We start from the raw sequence: 15,856 nt of genomic DNA, 5'->3' as shown, positions 1-15,856 counted from the left end.
GGGGAAGTCAGGAGGGAGCTGCAGTGCATTGTTATTCCACTCAGGACCCAGGCTTTAATGAAATCCCTGGGCTGGGAATATAGCTGCCCGTGAGATGCGATCGAGGTCATCAAGGTGGTTCGCAAAAAGTTCTGCAATGACAAGCAATTAATACTGGCTTCCTATGGCTCTTTCTGTTTTGACAGCTTTAGCTCGACCCACTGTTTAAGGAATTGTTAGTACAATCTGATCTCCTCAAACTCTAGCTAATAAATGAGAAACAACGTCGTAGGGCGACCTGGGTTTCAAAGTCACCCTTTTCGAAATGCCTCCCCTTACACCTTTTTTCTATTACAGCGCTTTTATTCAAATTAAGTACTTTTGTCTCAGACCTCTGTTGTACTCCCCTATTAGACCGGGGAGACTATGGCAATTGGGAACAATGTAATTACTTCAGCATAAACTCCCAGGGGGTATCATAATGACAGTTCAACGACAGTACAACCAATTCAGCCCCACCATTACATCGAATATGTCACTGGGATGGGCCACAGGGGACAGGAAGGATTGCAGAGTGTTTAACGGCTTGCAGACAGTCCTCCAGCGTGGTGTAGAACGTGTGAGGGAGTTTCAGTGATCTTCTCCGGGCACCAGGTCGCTTGGCCACTTTTTGTAGTCACCTTTCGTCATCTTTTGCAGTGACGATCTTTGCTTTTAGAAAACTCCTGTGTTTCGGATTTCTGTGAGGGCCGAGTGCAATAGGAAGTTTATCAGAAACTTAACAAATTCAGACATATTTTTAGGCAAAAAACGGGATACTTAAAGGAGTCAAGACTAATCAATGGTCAGTTTGGATTAAGAACCTTAGTCCGGGAGTCTTATGTATAAGTAAAAAACAATAATGATGTAACAAACAACACACTTAGTGCAATCACATCAAAACAAAACTATTTCCAAACCTCTGAACCGCGGGCGCCCCTTCACCCGTGTCCCTCTAACGCCACCGCCCCGCTGCCGTCCTCAGGAAGTGCTGAGCACCAGTGAGACGGCCCTGGCCATGAACCGCTACATCGGCTCGGCGCTGCTGCCCCTGCTGACGCGCTGTGCCGCGCTCTTCGCCAGCACGGAGCACCACGCGGCCCTCATCGACTCCACCCTGCAGACCATCTACCGCCTGTCCAAGGGCCGCTCGCTCACCAAGGCCCAGAGGGACTCCATCGAGGAGTGCCTGCTGGCCATCTGCACGTAAGCCCCCCCCCCCCCCCCCCCCCCCCCCCCCCCGGTAACCTACACTGCCGTCTATCGACTTTTTGCTGTTTCTATTAGGGGTCAAGCCAGGTCAGTTGTGGTTTGCCCTTTATTAGAGCTATGGTCTCAAAGGGCTCTAGAGACCTTTATGTAGGACACCTGCCAACCCAAAGAGCAAGGAACAACGATTTGGATTATCAAGGAAGAGACTTTGAGCAGGAATGCAGAGTCTGCCATCATTTACATGCATAATGGTAGCATCACAAACAACCATTTTAATTCAAAGTGTATCTTCTAATCCTCGCTGCTGTTGTGCTCCGTGGTGTAGCTGCCTGCGCTGCAACTTGTTGCCAATGTTTTTTAATCTTTTCTTTCTGTTTTTTAATCGGTTCCGTTTGTGCTCCTTGTTATTGTTGTTGAGGCACCCAGGTGCTCAAACTCGGTCCCATCGCTTTTTTGTCCTCCTCGTCTTCCCTGTTGTTGTTTTTAAACAATTTGCTTGATTGTTTTCTTGGTGGAAATGCACTGCCCCCTAGTGGTGCAGCTTGAATTGGGCTCTTAAGTCCACCGCCTTCGTGTAGTGAGGTTAAAGCAAAGAAAGATTGCCTTCGTTTTATCCCCCTCTCTAGCTTGGGTCCGTATAATGTATCCACACATTCGTTATTTTTGTAGATGTCTAGAACAGTTTTAATAGTCGCTCTGTTTGTACATTTCGGATATTTTGATAATTTTCCAGACCTTTCGAAACCCTTTCTCAGCTCTGTTTGTCGCAAATGCCCTCTCCGCTCTCCCTCATCACTCAAAGCACTCTTAGCACCAGAGGCCCCGCCTCCCTTTCAGAGGAGGGGTGCCTGAGGGGTGCCTGTCCCCTCTGCTCTGATAACCCCCCGGGGTCTGCTCCACAGGAACCTGCGGCCCTCCATGATGCAGCAACTCCTCAGACGGCTGGTGTTTGACGTGCCCATGCTCACCGAGTACGCCATGATGGCCCTGAGGGTGAGTCACGGCCCCACGGTGGGGTCTCCCCCCTCCATGTGTCCGCTGGGATGGGGCTGATGGGGGAGTGTTATATAGGGCTGGTTTGCAGAATGCATCATGGGATGTTGTGTTGGTGAGAGAGTTGTAGTGCTTTAAAATCCTAAATGCATGTTAATATACCTTATACCACGGTCTGCGGGAATACTCGATTCTGATTGGATGCAGGGTGTGCATTAACTCCTGATATACGGACACCTGGACAAGTAGTTCCGTCAAATTGTCTGTTTACCGTTCTCAATTAATGCGCTAGCTGGCGTATCGTCTCTAAAATAGTAGTAACCATAGCAACGGGAAACAAAACAAAGCTGAGCGGACTATAATACCTCCCGCTACCTCCCGTTCTAAAGTCGTAGCTATGGTCCGTCCTAATTACTGGAGGAGTGAACAACGTTTCCGTTGCATGAGAACCCAACGGGCGTGTAATGGTGGTTCCGGGTATTAGTCGGACCCTCAGGCGTAACCAGGGAAACAAATGTATGTTTTGTGGAAAACTTTATATTCAGATTGTAAAACGCATGAAAATATAAATTAATGGTCTTAATTTGGTCACCGTTGGTAAGTGACCGTGGTATAAGCGGGATAATGCCCTTCGAGGTGTCCATTATCAGGAATTAATGGACTTCGCGGAGGCAACCGTCCTCCGCTTCGCGTCGGACGGTTCACGCCTCCACGTCGTCCATTAATTCCTGATAATGGACACCTCGTCGGGCATTATCCCTTACATAACCGAGGCTAATGTAAACTTTCTTTAGCCACGTCTCTCACATGACAAACGCTGCGGCAGTTTCAGACACAGCAATGTGTTCCCATGATGCAAAGTCATTTCACCATGAATGACTAAACCATATGACCAAAAAAGCAAGAAAACTACCATAATAACGAACAGTCGGACCAGCCCTTTCCTGATTACCATATCCACTCTGACCTCTGTCCCTGTGCCCTGACTTCTGACCTCTGTCCCTTTGCACTGAGCTCTGAACTCTGTCCCTGACCTCTGACCTCTGTCCCTGTTCCCTGACCTCTGAACTCTGTCCCTGTGCCCTGACCTCTGTCCCTGTTCCCTGACCTCTGAACTCTGTCCCTGACCTCTGAACTCTGTCCCTGTGCCCTCACCTCTGACCTCTGTCCCTGACCTCTGTCCCTGTGCCCTAACCTCTGACCCTGACATCTGACCTCTGTCCCTGTTCCCTGACCTCTGTCCCTGTGCCCTGACCTCTGACCCTGACATCTGACCTCTGTCCCTGTTCCCTGACCTCTGACCTCTGTCCCTGACCTCTGACCTCTGTCCCTGTGCCGTGCAGCTGCTGACCAACCACTACGACCGGAACTGGAAGTACTACTGCCTGCCCTCTGGCCTGGCCGGCTTCGGCATCGCCTCTGAGGAGGAGCTGCTGCTCACCAAGAAGCTCTTCTGGGGCACCTTCGACTCCCTCTCCAAGAGGGTACACACACACACACACACACACACACACACACACACACACACACACACACACACACACACACACACACACACACACACACACACACACACACACACACACACACACAGACACACACACTGGCTGAGGACACACTGTTGAACACCACTTGCCGTTCTGTCATTGAGAAATCAGGGCAAGAAAATGCCCTGATTGGTCAGAAACGAGCAAGGAGCACTGTAATATCTAAACTGCATCAAACAGAGGCAGGCGCATTCAACTCGAAGCAGAGCATTTCACCCACGTATAGCTGAAAGATGGCTGTGGCATTTCTAACAAATTACACCATTAAAGTCACATTGTGGAAAGCCCTAAATTTACCATTTCTCAGCTGTCTATATCAATGTCCACGGGTTAGGGTAGGAACGCAAAGACTTTCACCCGATCAGTTGCCAACCGTGGTCACTCACAGCCCCTCTACCTCATCTTCCCATCTTTATCTTTCCCTTTCTTACGCTATGCTGATGCTTCCAGTCAATTCCCCTCCCAATACGACAAGTCGTCGCACGGTGTAATCATGTCCCGTCAGCCTGCGTGTGCACACGCACGTCCTTTGCCGACCAGCACGGAGACAAGTGCTGCGCTCTCGTCTGTGGTTCTCTCCACAGGGCCTGACTCTGTACTGTACCCCCACCTGGAGCCTCCCCCCCTTTGAGAGATGGGCCAGGGGGCTCTGAAGGCCATCGTGCTTTTCAATGTTTTAATGTGACTTTTTATTGATACCAGATGGTTTAATACTTAATTGTATTGGTGGAAGTGCTTTGAGTATCTAGAAAATTATTATTATTAACATAATTAATGTTATTATTATTACTCTATATGGCCGGATTGGATGTTACCCAACACTGAAAGTTTCTTGGGAGAAATACTTTCCATTGACCTTTTGACTTGCAGTATGAATTCGAAACAGGCCGGTCGGGTGTCTGCTGAAATGACGCTGTCTGCTTTTCTCCTGCACAACGTCTGCTGCTGCCAGCCTGAACGTCGTCTCTTAACCGTGTCCATCCCCCTCGCAGAAGTACGACGCTGAGCTGTTCAAGATGGCCATGCCCTGCCTGTGTGCGTTGGCCGGGGCCATGCCTCCAGACTTTGTGGACACCAGCCCCGGCACGCTGGAGAAGCAGGCCTCGGTGGACACCCAGGGCAACTTTGACCCCAGGCCTGTCAACACTGCCAAGTGAGTGGTTCCATCTGCTTGCCCCGAGCTTCTTGTCCATGCCAAAGTACGGACAACCCAGGGTGGTTCGTAGTGTCAATCACCTGGTCCATAGTGTTATTTGAACGATGTTTTTAATATTTGATTGGTAGCAAATTGATTCAGAACGGTTCAAAGGCAGAGGCGCCCCTTTTATTGGCAAAATAATGCACACTCTTAGAGCGTTACTGACCAATCAGAATATATAGAATGAATAGAATGAAAACAACCAACGGGTCCGCATTGATCTGATCCGACAACATGCTTGCATTTCAGCATCTCCCTCCCGGAAAAACTTGATTACATTGCAAACAAATACGCAGAGCATTCCCATGACAAATGGTGCTCAGAAAAGGTACGTCAACGTTATATGTTAATCTCGTATCCCACTCATTTGGTCCTAATTTTGTCTGTTTAAAATGGTCGCACCTGCAGTTTTAATTAGCAAGCTGTAAGTTGTACTTGGCGCTATATTGCCAGCAGTCTTTACCCTGTTCCTGGGTGGCTACCTGTCTCAAGATGCATGTGCTGTGGGGCTGTTGCAGGTGTCGGCGGGCTGGACACTGGGCGACAGCGTGGACGAACAGGCCAAAGCTCACCCACTGTTGAAGCCCTACAAGTCTCTGAGTGAGAAGGTAGGTCTGGATCTAAACGCAGACGCACACTCACACTTTCTATGGGGGACTGCAGGGCGGATGTCCCACTGCATATTGGTGAACCCTAGACCTGGGTCAGAACTGAACCCAGCCATGATCCATAATAAGAATGTTGCTGAACCAGTGCCTGCTGAATGAAGTGTGAAATGTACTGGACAAAAGCTGGGCTGCACTGATCCTTGAAATCATGATTTTATGTTGTCGTATCACTGCGCTAAAGAGATTTAGAGGTTTTTAAGTTGTGAGTTCGAGAACCACTGACAAAGCACCCAAAGTGATGATGCCATGGCAATAACGAGTAAACACCATTGGCGTGTGTGCGTGTGTGTGCGTGTGTGTGTGTGTGTGTGTGTGTGTGTGTGTGTGTGTGTGTGTGTGTGTGTGTGTGTGTGTGTGTGTGTGTGTGTGTGTGTGTGTGTGTGTGTGTGTGTGTGTGTGTGTGTGTGCGCGCGCATCTGTGTGTGTGTGTGTGTGACGTGCGCTGTGCGTGTGATGCCCAGGAGAGAGAGACGTACCGCTGGCCGGTGAAGGAGTCCCTGAAGAGCATGCTGGCCCTGGGCTGGAGCATCCAGGGGACCAAGGAGGGGGAGGCCATGTTCCAGCAGCGCGAGAGCGAGAAGCTCAAGAAGAGCGCCGAGGTGCCCGCCAGCCCTCCCGTCCTCATCTCCGTACATCGTTTTTAGAGTGGTTTTAAACACATATTCCTGATACATATTTGATATTGTTTTTTGGGATTCTGTAGGCTGATGGATTTAGCCCCGCGCCGGCAGAACTGCACAACGTTGCGTTGTCCAGAGAGCTACAGGTTGGTCTTTGTTATTTCTGAATCACTTAGATCAATAATTGCACAAATAAATTAAGTACCTTGTTCATTTGTATCCGCATGAATACTAGAAATGTGTACAATTTAAAAATAAATAAATAATAATAATCAAAATAATTTGATGAATGAAAATGTTAGATGTATGTCACTGTGATACATATTCACGTCAAACTCACAAACACATTGATACTTTCACCCAGAATGATACTGCTGCTTCTCCCTACAGGGCATGGTGGAGTTGGTGGCAGAAAACTACCACAACATCTGGGCCAAGAAGAAGAAGATTGATCTGAACAGCAAAGGTATGCAAAAGAAAAGTATCCAAAAAGAAAAGTATCTGAAGAGAAACAGCAGCTCTCGGCAACAGAGAGCCATTTAGAGGGTTTCCTAGTGGAAGCATCCGGAGCTTGTCTGAGCAGCTATTTAGTCTAGACACGTAGAACACAACACCGCTGTGTTGTCACCAGGGCCATTGTAGTTTGGCATTCTTTATTTTTCTGTTTTTTTGTTTCCTTTACCACCACCGCTTTGGAGACCTTCACTTAGAACAAAAGCACACCCACAAATTGACAAAAGACAACAACTTAAAACATTTTATCTGTCATTTTCTTATTTTACTTTGTTTTTGTAAACATGACACAAGCCTTGTTTTACTTTTAGTTTTTGGTTAACGAAAATGTTTGTGCATAGTTGGTGGTTACTGGTTATGTGGTCACTGACGGTTCCTCGTGGTGCTGTTCACCCCAGGAGGCGGGAGCCACGCTCTGCTGGTCCCCTACGACACGCTGACGGCCAAGGAGAAGCACCGCGACCGGGAGAAGGCCCAGGAGCTGTTCAAGTACCTGCAGATCAGCGGCTACGCCGTCAGCAGGTCTGCTGCCTGTCTGAACAGTCTCTTTACGCTCGTACACTATAAAGACACTTAAGATTAGCCACACGTCTGGACAGATCAGAGCATCAGGGGGTCAGCGATGTCCTTGTACCAGTACTCAAACATTGAAATGCACGGGAGAGTGTCAATAAAGGGTCATAAAAAAGGGCAGTTTATTTTTTTAAAGGATATGTTGTCATGCTGCTGGGGGAAGAAAGGTGTTCTATTCTGTTTTTCTCTAGGAGAGAAACCATGCAGTCTTAAAATCACCTTGTATAGTTTCTTATCATTAAAGAACCGCCCATGTGTAATTTTCAAACTGCAGATTTTCCTTTAAATGTGTATGGTAGGACATTAGAGTTGGATCTGAATTCAGGCCCATGGAATAAATTACACAACAGAAGTCGAGCGACCCGTTTCTCAGTGTGTGTTGTGCCTTGTGCTTGGCAGAGGTCAGAAGGAAATCGCAGAGGACTCCTCCTCCATGGAGAAAAGGTTCTGCTACAAGTTCCTCAAGAGGATGCTACAGTACGTGGACTCTGCACAGGAGTTCATCGCCCACCTGGGTGAGTGAGAGTGTGTGAGTGTGAGTGTGGGTCTGTGTTTGTGTTAATGTGTGTATGTGTGTGTGTGCGCCTTTTGCTCTTTATTTTCCCATTCAAAGAGGATTGATTGTGTAAATGTAAATCCCTTGTGTTCTGTGTGTGTGTGTTTGACCCGTGACTCCAGAGGCCATGGCAACCAGCGGCAAGACGGACCGATCCCCCCACGACCAGGAAATCAAGTTCTTTGCCAAGGTCTGAAAGTCTCACATAAAGGAGCGGTGATCAAATCACTGCCGCCGTCTCTCCCTGCTTCACTTAAACATCCATTACTGTAATGACCCTAAAAATACCGTACCGTAATTATGTATTTTGGCCGAATCACTCCTTTGAACGGATTTACCTTTTGTATTGTACTTGTATAGTGAATCACTGTTATTTTGAAAAGGGCTTAACTGCCATTGTTGACATTCTTGGCACAATCACGCTAAATGCTCTTCAGCAAAATGGATACAGAATCGGGACACGGATGTATTACTGAAGATAGGAGAGGCAACTAAGATTGTTGCATCAGCCAGGACGTTATTAACCTTAAACAACAAAAACAGGCTAGAATAGTTGGATCACTTTATCAAGAGGTCTTCCCCTATGGGTTCCCTAGGTTCTGCTGCCCCTGCTGGACCAGACCTTTAAGAACCACTGCCTCTACTTCCTGTCCACGCCCAGCAAGAACCTGAGCAGCTGTGGATACGCCTCCAACAAGGAGAAGGAGATGGTCACAAGGTACTGACTGCTGAATAATGTCTTGATGTGCAAGCTCCAAGTTATTGTGTGTTACTTTTGTGGTCAGATATACTAACTATAACACAAATGAAAAAGAAAGACAGATCAGTCGATAAAACGGGACTCTGCAGCAGTGGTCTCCGTGACTCCGATTCAGGCAGGGAAAGATACGGAGTGTGAATTTCCTTTTTACATAAAACTTTTTTACATGTACTATTCCAATATTCATTAAGAAAACCTAACAATTATCCAAAGCTTACAATTATGTTATCTCGACAAATGTGGCCCACAAGCAACAAATTATGCTGTTTCAGTATCAATCAGTGTTTACGATTAGTAATCATAAAGGAATCTTCAGGTAGAAAGAGGTTGATAAGGTATAATTATTCCTTTCTTCTTCAACTACTCTCATCTCACCACTGTGCTCCTTCCTTCAAACCTTTCTGGATATGCTCTTGTGTAGAAACCTTGAGAACTCAACATATTGAACGTAAATTACTCTAATTCAAACCACATATGACAGTCTAGAATGTATTCAACTCAACGTAACATGAGCAATTCTAAAAGAAGGAAAATACTTTCCACCGAATGTCTTGTATCTTTCTTGTTACAATATTATCATTTATTTCAAATCAATGTGTTGAGCATGCCTAGTTCCCCCTGCCTTCTTAATTTCTCTCAGCTCAGTTTGTTTTCAGCATCTCTTCATTTCTGCCCTCCTTTTCTTTCCTTTCCTTCCTCTCCTCTCCTTGCCTCCCTAGCCTGTTCTGTAAGCTTGCAGCTCTTGTCAGACACAGGATCTCTCTCTTTGGTAAGCACTGCCGTTGCCTCTGAGCCTTTGCCTGTTGTTCCTCTCTCATTGCCTCTGTGTGCCGTTCCTCACCGAGCCGTTCCTCCCCGTGTTGCTCCTACAGGCAGCGATGCAGCCATGATGGTCAGCTGCCTGGACATCCTGGCTCACTCCATCGACACCAGGTGATTGAATTGCAATGTCATTACTACAGCGATCTACGGCAATGGAATGCGGAGGGGTTTTGGGAGGGTCGACGGTACGATTATCGTAAACAAAAGGAGAGGGGTCTTCTTTATTATATATTAACTATAGGGTGTGATTTTATTGATGATGACAATATTTAAAATCACTATCGATCAGCATTAACTACCGTTACGTCCAGGTTATCTTGGGCCAACCGCCCTGCGACCTTTAACCCATAACGCCGCCCCCCCCCCCCATCAGAACGGTGATGAAGTCGGGCTCGGAGCTGGTGAAGGCGGGCGTGAGGACTTTCTTCGAGAACGCCTCAGAGGACCTGGAGAAGCTGCAGGAGATGCTGAAGCTGGGCAAGTTCACGCAGTCGCGCGCCCAGATGAAGAGCGTGACGCAGAGCATCAACTACGTGACGGTGGCCCTGCTGCCCATCCTCACCGCCCTCTTCGAGCACGTCAAGACCCACGACTTCGGGGTGGAGCTGCTGGGTGAGCACGGCGGGGCCGGGGGGGGGGGGGGGGGGGGTGTGGTCCGGGACCCGGGTAAAGTGAGTTGGGAAGACGTGGATGAAGTGACTTGCTTTTTAAATGGTTTATTTGTATGGTGGGTTACGGTATGGAGTGTGGTAGTGTAACTCTGTAAGGGAAACAATTGTGACTTCCTCAACTGTGTCACCAGTTAACTCGGACTGAATGTCAAAGCACATAAAGCGTTTACTTCACACTTTCTGTTTTGAGGGCTGCTGCTTGAAGTGCCTGGTCTAATTATCAATATAGCTTTCAATATTTGTTGTGAAAATATGAATCCTTCACTGATCCCCAATACGTGTGGTTTACAGTGGATGACATGCAGCTGTCCTGCTACCGTATCCTGACCTGTCTGTACTCGCTGGGCACCGCCAAGAACATCTACGTGGAGAAGTAAGGGGCCGTCAAGAACAAGGGATGGGAATGATAGTGATATTAATGCACTGACTCTCTATAGATATATAGATATAAACTCACTAGGAGCAATATCCCTGTGAATCTTTTGTAATGCCTGATGAAACGGTCCTGGAGGGTATGCTGTGATGAAGCATGCGTGTGTGGTCCTCTCTAAAGGCACCTGCCGGCTCTGGGAGAGTGCCTGGCCATCCTGGTGGCAGCCATGCCCGTGGCCTTCCTGGAGCCCCAGCTCAACGCCCATAACCCGCTGTCGGTCTTCAACACCAAGACCCCGCGGGAGAGGGCCAGTAAGTGTAGACTTCCCTTCTTCACCCCCCCCAGATCCAGCCTCAACGCCTCTGACCCGCGGCCGTCAGTGTGACAGCAGTGTGTTTCAGGCCAACCGTAGGGCAGCTTGTTAGTCATGAATAGTGGCCTTTTATTCTTCTGTATCTCCTTACTGCCATTGTCTACCTTGCCGTTCCCACCTGAACATAATAAATCGTTTTTATAAGCGAGAGAGAGAGGAAGAGAGTGTGGGGGATGTTAATCACAACAGTAAAACAGCTTCCCTTTGCTTCCCTGAACCTGTTGAAACGGTTGCAGCCCCCTCTCAGGTGTTGTCTCTCACCCGGCGTGTGTGTGTGTGTGTGTGTGTGTGTGTGTGTGTGTGTGTGTGTGTGTGTGTGTGTGTGTGTGTGTGTGTGTGTGTGTGTGTGTGTGTGTGTGTGTGTGTGTGTGTGTGTGTGTGTGTGTGTGTGCGTGTGTGTGTGCGTGTTCTGGCTGTAGTTCTGAGCATGCCCGACACGGTGGAGGAGATGTGTCCTGAGTTGCCTCGCATCGACGGGCTGCTGAAGAGCATCCACGACCTGTCGGAGACCGGCGCCCGCTACACCGAGATGCCCCACGTGAGTCTCGTCCGGACGCGGCGGCCTCTGGCGGTCAGCTTCAGCGCCGTTCACACACCATCAAACACATTGGAGTGTGAATGATGATGTGTGATCAGGTGTATAGTCCTGCACTGGACTGTCCTGCAAAACAAATCTGGGTTTGTCAACCATGACAGTCATTCCTAGAGATGCCATCGAAATGATATTCTACAAAAAAGTATTCCAGGTTCAATTAAATGGTGGTGTTTTGGTGACGGGTACATGGGCCAGTCTCCCCTCCTCCACCAGGACATGACCGTCCGCTGTGCGCTGCCTCTCCCCCCCCCCCAGGTGATCGAGGTGATCCTGCCCATGCTGTGTAACTACCTGTCCTCCTGGTGGGAGATGGGGCCGGACAACATGGAGCCGGAGACGGAGTGCTGCACCACGCTGACCTCAGAGCACCTCAGCATCATCCTGGGCAACATCCTCAAGATCCTCAACAACAACTTGGGCATCGACGACGCCCCCTGGATGAAGAGGATCGCTGGTGGGCAGCACGCACACGCACGCACGCACACACAGGCACAGACACACGCACAGACAAACGCACACACGTCCAGGGTAGGCGGCAAGGACGCCACTTCATGCCTGCACTGGAGCCACTCAAGAAGAAGACGGTGGGTAGGTAGGGAGGTAGGAAGGGAGGACATCTTACAATGGAAATGGGGTTCCCACTTTGATAGTTATTTTCCTCAGAAACTGAACTGTTTGGTGTTTTGAAGCCATTACATATTCATAACAAAAACTTCTTGAAGAATCTTGAAGCAGCATGACGGAGGATCAGGCTCTGGCTAGCCTTGTTCTACTACTCGCGTCGACTGATTTAGCAGTGAGTTACTGAGGCTGAGAACCATCAAGGAGGCCAATAGAAATTGGAGCAGCTATGAACAAACATTTCAAGAATGTATCACAATTTAAACTTCTTGTGAACACTGCACTTTAGACATACATTTCGTGTAAAGGGGTCAGCTTACACTGGAGGGTCATACTAAATGATTATTATTATTTATTTTTTTTCCAAGTTAAAGTTGAGGTAGTTAGGTTTCAAAATGTTGGAATGAAAGAGACAAGAAAGGAGAGCAAGATTTTGAAACTAAACCAAAGAAACTCCCCTTCTGCCATTAATAGTGTTGCTTCCCCGCAAATGGTTTCCCATATTTGCCCATACAGAGGGGCAAGAGCATTCAACAAGAAACAGATCTGTCACAGCAGATTTGACTCACTAATAGCTGACGGATGACTTGGCCATTTCTTACAAACGACACTTCAAGAGTAGCTCTTGAATCCGACCTACAGCACCTTTAACCATGGCTCTGTAATAAGTGTTGGCACCGATGTGTTGTGAGGGTGAAATGACGTGATGGGCGTTCAACGACCTCCTGGGTGGCTGATGGTCAGCATGTCTTTGTGACAGTCTACTCTCAGCCCATCATCTGCAAGGCAGCAGCCGGCCTGCTGAGGACCCACTTCCTGCCTACGCTCGCTAAACTCAAGAAGAAGACCGTCAAGGTAAGGTCTATCACAGCGTAAGTGGGCTTTCCCTAGTTCTTGGCCTCAAGATGTGAATCTGGAACCAGCCCAATACGGACCGCTTGGCTGTAATCAGCCAGTAAACCATCCCCGGGGAATGATGACCCAAAGGGGGTTACAGGTTTGGAATTGAATGCTGCTTTGGAATTAGTATTTTTTCAACCCAAGAGGTTTTTCACTTCACTGATGGCATTTACTTTTAAGCCACTTAAGATCACACTGGTTGAAGCTAATCCAATCTGCCGTTGGAGGTTAGCCATTTTCCCCTTGACATTTAATTTCCTCTGAAACTCAAACAGTTTAGTTTAAATCCATTCCGTATTAGTATCAAAGTAGTGCTGCCCCCCGCCCATCAAACACAGTGCGACTTCACATTCATGGCTTCAACTCGAAGAAACATTCCCTTTTGGCACCTGAAGCCACATCAGACAGGCCTGGTGGTGGGTGCTCAGGCCCGGCCTGTCCCCCAGACGTGGCGGGGCACTGAGGCAGGACTGTGTGTGTGTATGTCCCAGACGAGGCGGGGCAGTGAGGCAGGACTCTGTGTGTGTGTGTGTGTGTGTGTGTGTGTGTGTGTGTGTGTGTGTGTGTGTGTGTGTCCCAGACGAGGCGGGGCAGTGAGGCAGGACTGTGTGTGTGTGTGTGTGTGTGTGTGTGTGTGTGTGTGTGTGTGTGTCCCAGACGAGGCGGGGCAGTGAGGCAGGACTCTGTGTGTGTGTGTGTGTCCCAGACGAGGCGGGGCAGTGAGGCAGGACTCTGTGTGTGTGTGTGTGTGTCCCAGACGAGGCGGGGCAGTGAGGCAGGACTCTGTGTGTGTGTGTGTGTGTGTGTGTGTGTGTGTGTGTCCCAGACGAGGCCGGGCAGTGAGGCAGGACTCTGTGTGTGTGTGTGTGTGTGTGTGTGTCCCAGACGAGGCCGGGCAGTGAGGCAGGACTGTGTGTGTGCCCTGCAGGTGGTCTCTGATGAGGAGCTGCTCAAGGCCGACGCGGGTAAAGGGGACACCCAGGAGGCTGAGCTGCAGATCCTGGATGAGTTTGCCGTGCTCTGCAGGGACCTGTACTCCTTCTACCCCATGCTCATCCGCTACGTGGACAACAACAGGTAGGCGCTCCCAAGCGGCCAGACAAAGCACCTATCCCACCCACATTTCACATAGGGTTAGATTATTATCATTTGTATTGAGGCCTCTGAACACAACAGCAACCCTGCATGTTTCCAGAACAAGACTTGGTCTGTATGTACAGGTATATAGTACCTGTATGCTGGGTAAGATATGGAACCCGATTGATGGCCATTGGCCCCAGCCTCATGGTCGGTCTGCCCTCCTTATCCCACTCAGGTCCAGGTGGCTGAAGGATCCCAACGCAGACTCCACAGAGCTCTTCAGGATGGTGGCTGAGATCTTCATCCTCTGGTGCAAGTCCAGTGTAGGTCTCACCGGGACGTCAAGAAAGCAAACAGGATTCGATGTATTCATTGCTTTAATCGTTATTGTGCTACGTCTTCTTTATCCTCCGCATTGTGACACAGAACTTTAAGAGGGAGGAGCAGAACTTTGTGGTCCAGAATATGATCAACAACCTGGGCTTCCTCACTGGGGAAGGTAACACCAACATGTCCAAGGTAAATGTCCCTAGTTTATGCGCCTACATGCGGTCAGATGTTTAAGGGGGTGACTTCTTTTGTCTGGGGTTCAGATATATCTCGGGGTTCAGCAGGTTTTAATGGTAGCTATGCCGTAGCCTGTCATGGCAAATTACACTGTGTCAAGGATTATACCCAAGCCTTGGAATGAAATGTATTGGTCTTCGGCTGTCCGGTTATCAGCACTTTGTGCAACCTCGTCCGAAACGTCCCGCCGGGTTGGACACAAACTCTGAGGGCTCCAGTGCTTGGCAGTTTTGTACACTTTACTAATGTTGATGCACAGAAAATTCCCGGATCGGGAGCTTTTTGCTGATGTGACGCTACGTAGGGGATTGATGGTCGTACACAAAGCAAACAGAGTTGTGGCGCTCGCGCGTTCTGATCCCACGCTCACTTTATTGAGTTGTCTCGTGTGTAGATGGGTTCTCAGTGCTAGATGGGGGCTTGTTCATCCGTCTTGCTGTGCGGTATGTTGATGTGTTTCTTGCTGTATTTATCTCCACCCTGCCACTGGTTTTGAGTAAGGCTCTAAGGCCTTGCTGAACGCGCATGAGTTACGTCTAATAACCCCTGAGCCCCACCAGCAGTCTTAAAGACGCATGGGTTGTTTTCAGGTATTCTTTCTTACAGGATGACAGGTTACTTACCACATCTCACGACTTGAATTGCAACAACACTGAAATCACTCAGCTGCTGTATTGTCTGCAAACACGGCTTCATTTGGGTTTGAGTTTCTAGTTTTTTTTGGCTGTAGGGTATTGAATAGCCAATCTCGCCATGGTATTAAGGTCCCCTTGCAGATTGATCCTGGTTGTTGGGGGTTGCTGTCAAAATGAGCTCCTTACTGATCATGGTCTGGGTGATCAAAGCATTTGGACCGTCTCCCTTAGCTTCACTTAAACATCCGTTACCAACATCAATTGTCAGGGTTACTTCGTTTTTTGCCCCTTGAGAATTTTCTTCAAAGCCTATCTATCATGAGGGTAAACAATGAATACCAGCACTTTACTCTCTTTGTACTTGAATGGAGATTCACTGATTTCCCCCACAAACTCTGTATGGACTCACACACGTTCAACCCAGAATGATGACGTTATGGTGAGGCCAGGAGAGACGGTTACCACGCTCCGAACAGCCAGACCCCCTGTTAACCTCTTCAGCCCAGAGCACCAGTCACCGGACAGTATGACCCTGATCAGCCGTCTTCCCTCACTACGTGC

General features: G+C 48.6%; 1 protein-coding gene across 5 annotated transcripts in view; it reads left to right on the top strand.

The window, feature by feature from the left end:
* Positions 1-15,856, top strand: part of ryr3 (ryanodine receptor 3) — a 111,309-nt gene that overhangs the window by 73,601 nt on the left and 21,852 nt on the right. For all 5 annotated transcript variants that reach the window (XM_056581342.1, XM_056581341.1, XM_056581339.1 and 2 more), the window contains 24 exons: positions 1,004-1,224; positions 2,133-2,223; positions 3,567-3,707; positions 4,763-4,923; positions 5,218-5,296; positions 5,487-5,576; positions 6,098-6,235; positions 6,340-6,402; positions 6,647-6,722; positions 7,168-7,291; positions 7,742-7,857; positions 8,021-8,088; positions 8,495-8,616; positions 9,378-9,427; positions 9,531-9,591; positions 9,854-10,092; positions 10,443-10,524; positions 10,705-10,835; positions 11,317-11,435; positions 11,748-11,946; positions 12,874-12,968; positions 13,942-14,090; positions 14,329-14,416; positions 14,520-14,612. In XM_056581342.1, coding sequence (XP_056437317.1) covers positions 1,004-1,224; positions 2,133-2,223; positions 3,567-3,707; positions 4,763-4,923; positions 5,218-5,296; positions 5,487-5,576; positions 6,098-6,235; positions 6,340-6,402; positions 6,647-6,722; positions 7,168-7,291; positions 7,742-7,857; positions 8,021-8,088; positions 8,495-8,616; positions 9,378-9,427; positions 9,531-9,591; positions 9,854-10,092; positions 10,443-10,524; positions 10,705-10,835; positions 11,317-11,435; positions 11,748-11,946; positions 12,874-12,968; positions 13,942-14,090; positions 14,329-14,416; positions 14,520-14,612 — 2,796 coding nt within the window. The remainder of the gene's footprint in view (positions 1-1,003; positions 1,225-2,132; positions 2,224-3,566; positions 3,708-4,762; positions 4,924-5,217; positions 5,297-5,486; positions 5,577-6,097; positions 6,236-6,339; positions 6,403-6,646; positions 6,723-7,167; positions 7,292-7,741; positions 7,858-8,020; positions 8,089-8,494; positions 8,617-9,377; positions 9,428-9,530; positions 9,592-9,853; positions 10,093-10,442; positions 10,525-10,704; positions 10,836-11,316; positions 11,436-11,747; positions 11,947-12,873; positions 12,969-13,941; positions 14,091-14,328; positions 14,417-14,519; positions 14,613-15,856) is intronic.

This window comes from Gadus chalcogrammus, chromosome 21 (assembly GCF_026213295.1).
Source record: "Gadus chalcogrammus isolate NIFS_2021 chromosome 21, NIFS_Gcha_1.0, whole genome shotgun sequence".
Lineage (NCBI taxonomy): Eukaryota > Metazoa > Chordata > Actinopteri > Gadiformes > Gadidae > Gadus > Gadus chalcogrammus.
Note: the sequence above shows the minus strand (reverse complement) of the source record. Positions and strands in the feature narration are given on the sequence as shown.